Source organism: Fulmarus glacialis, unplaced genomic scaffold, assembly GCF_000690835.1.
Source record: "Fulmarus glacialis isolate BGI_N327 unplaced genomic scaffold, ASM69083v1 scaffold39393, whole genome shotgun sequence".
NCBI lineage: Eukaryota > Metazoa > Chordata > Aves > Procellariiformes > Procellariidae > Fulmarus > Fulmarus glacialis.
In genome coordinates this window covers 1,390-4,461 of record NW_009204336.1, presented here as the reverse complement: position 1 = coordinate 4,461, position 3,072 = coordinate 1,390, and the positions used below count along the sequence as shown (strand labels likewise).

The 3,072-nt window shown below is 41.7% G+C and overlaps 1 protein-coding gene across 1 annotated transcript in view; it reads right to left on the bottom strand.

Moving 5' to 3' along the window:
* Window positions 1-2,868, bottom strand: part of LOC104074730 (voltage-dependent L-type calcium channel subunit beta-4) — a gene marked incomplete at its 5' end in the record, with an annotated part of 16,976 nt that extends 14,108 nt beyond the window's left edge. Inside the window, 2 exons of the mRNA XM_009574953.1 lie at window positions 941-1,092; window positions 2,759-2,868. Coding sequence (XP_009573248.1) covers window positions 941-1,092; window positions 2,759-2,868 — 262 coding nt within the window. The remainder of the gene's footprint in view (window positions 1-940; window positions 1,093-2,758) is intronic.
* Window positions 2,869-3,072: the final 204 nt, after the last annotated feature.

Below are 3,072 nucleotides of genomic sequence, written 5' to 3'. Positions count from 1 at the left end.
TGAACAGATCCCTGAACAAGCCAGTTTTAGGGTCCAGGTCTACAATTCTGTTATTTGTACTGCACACTTCTCTCAGGATCTTAAATTCCACCATCTCATGGTTGCTGGAGCCAAGGCTGTCCTGGACCTTCACAACTCTGTCCAGTTCTTCCTTTTTCCCCACAGTAGCAGGTCCAGCAGAACCTCCCCCATTACTTGCTGGTCACCTGCACCAAGAACTGGCACATGGCTCTCTGCAGATATCTCTGATGTGCCATGGTGGTCACTCCAGCAGCTGCTGGGCAGCATCCCACCATTGCTGTGCTGATTCCATGAGACCCAGAGTCTCCGTCGTGATTCCAGGCCCCCTTCTGCACTAACAGCCATGGTCGCGGTAGGGTCTGTGCTGCACTCCAGAGCAACAGTTGCATTTATGCTCCATGCAGGAGGTGGCCAGCAGCCTGGCCACACCGGTCCAGACCCAGCTGTAGATGGTGTATCAACATGCCCCAGGCGGAAGCCACAGACAAAAGCAGACAGGCTTTGTTTGTGATCAACGGAAAACCATCATTAACTGCTTGGGAAGTGGGCAAAGGGCTGGGTGTCTTTCTGAAGCTCAGCCTAAGGTTAGGGCTTGGAGTGAGTCAACCCAGAACTACAGCTGTGTTGCGGTAGGGGGGCTGCAAAGGGACTGCCAAGGGGAACCAAGAGCTACAGAAAGAATTTGCTCCTCAGGAATTTTGTCTACTGAATTGGTAGGTGCCTTGTCTAAGGCTCAGCCCAAGGCTAGGTTAAGGTTTAGGGCAGAAAAAAGAAACTGCACTTGTGAAGCCTTTGATCTAAAAATGTCACTTTTTTTCTCTCCACCTCACTCTTAGTTTCTTCAGGTGCAGATACTCACTCCCACACTGCCCTCCAGGTCCCTCTCAAATGCACATATTTTAAGGGTGAGATACATTACCTTTGGAGAAGACACTTTAACATGGACAATAATTGGTGCTAAAGATGTCTTGATAAGTTGTGCAGGGTGATTGATAGTGTCTGCATCTAGGACAACCAGTTGTAAGGACCTTGCCAGCTCAAAGATTCTTTCAATTTCACTCTGTACTTCAGCTAGTAAAGGAAAACAAAACAGGTGAAAGCCATTCAACCCCAGCATTACTTAGACAAAAATATCATCACCCATTTATTTTCATAGACTGTATACATTCACATATGAACTCCATATGTGAATTACTCTAATTTCTATAAAATAACCTATTACTCAAGGCAATTTTTTAAATAAATATTACACTTAAGACAATTCTGTTGCTTGAAAATACATACATACTATGTTCCTTTATAGTATCAGTGTATTTAAACATTGGCACAATTAAATGCATGTTTCTATTAACACAAAATAGACTCAAGCATATTTTCCAAATCTGCTAAATAGCTTAGGAGTCATAAGATTTTTTATTTTCGACAGCAAGTGATGTATGGATATTTCTTAAAACTTTTTTTGTTCTCAGATTGTAATTCTGATTTAACTTAAACAAGAGTCTGTATGAAAAGCAGAACTGTGACCTCCTAATTCTATAACCACAAAAAATTGTTTAAGTTAAATAATTGACAGGGTATTATTTAAAAAGACACTAATGGCAATGTTCACACCAAAGCACTTTTGTCTGAAGAAAAAGAAGAGATTTATTTCCATGTAAATTATATTTCTGACATTCATTGTTCTGACCCTTCTTAATCATTCACATGCATGTGACGAATTTTAAATAGATAAACTCAGCAGAAATTGAAGCCTGTAAGTTCTACCACCAAAGCACAAAAGAGCTGTATGTCAGCAACTCGCATGCATTTAATTTGCCTAAGAGCTGTTCCAGAAAGCAACGCATGTTCACAGGCACAAGAAGATGTAGTACTCACCTTTGCGGCACTTAATTTTGGGGTGCCTACTCCTGTACTAGAATGCCAACTAGAAGTGAAGCTTCCTATGACCTGTATCTCTAGTTCAGTCAGTCACTCAGGATGTCAGAGAATTGGGTTTAAGAGCCTTTTCTTCCTGAGAAGACTGAAAACCAACTCCTCCTACCTCCTAGGTAGTTATTGGCATGCATATACCACACACAAATTTCCACTCTTGTGAAAGAAAAAAATGCATCAGGCCCATCCTGAGAAGACTGAAAACCAACTCCTCCTACCTCCTAGGTAGTTATTGGCATGCATATACCACACACAAATTTCCACTCTTGTGAAAGAAAAGAATTCATCAGGCCAGTGTAACCCAGCAGTCATGACACTGTGAGGAGAGGGTGGGAAGACCCAGAGCCTCGTGGCTAGACAGCAAAATGAAGCTGAAGCTGTTCAAGATTAAATACAAAACCAGTCCCAGGGTCAGGAGCAACATTTCCTTCTTGGCTGGACAAGGTCAAAGCTCTTTGGCACCTTGTGGTGTGGAATTAAAAGCCAACTCACCTTGGAAGGAAACAGCACTGAACCCATATTGTGACTGCAGGCCCCTAACTCATCTTTTGCAAATAGCAGCTGTAACACTGCTTGCTCTAGCCCAGGTAATTGCTTAACGCGAGGCTAACGCAGTGCTCTGTTGCCACTCCTCAGTCAGGAAAAATTTGTCTCCCATTTGAGTATGTGAAATTCAGAATTATACATTAAAATGCTGTAGACACATTTAAAATTGCAGAACTGATGACATCTTGAAGGCTGAAATCCTGTCACTTTCCTCCAGTATGGAACCATGTTCAGAATTACATCTGTGTCAATGTCTTACCTAAACTGGATCTTGTATTTGACCGCTCAATTATTGCCCTCTTGCTTGGATTATTTAGAACAGACCTCTTAGCAAGAGAAATGTCAGCTGTCACTCTAGTTATTGATATCCTATGAGTAAGAACACAGGACAGAACAAAAACACAGTAGTCAAATTTTCAGTGCACTGTGCATGATTTACAGCTACATTCCATTCTAAAGTGCAAACACAACAAAATACCACTCAGACATGTTTTATAGCTGAGTTATGTCATCATTCAAGAACAACTAAAGAGAAATGCTGCATAACTGTAAAGTGTTTTGTATTCCCTATGC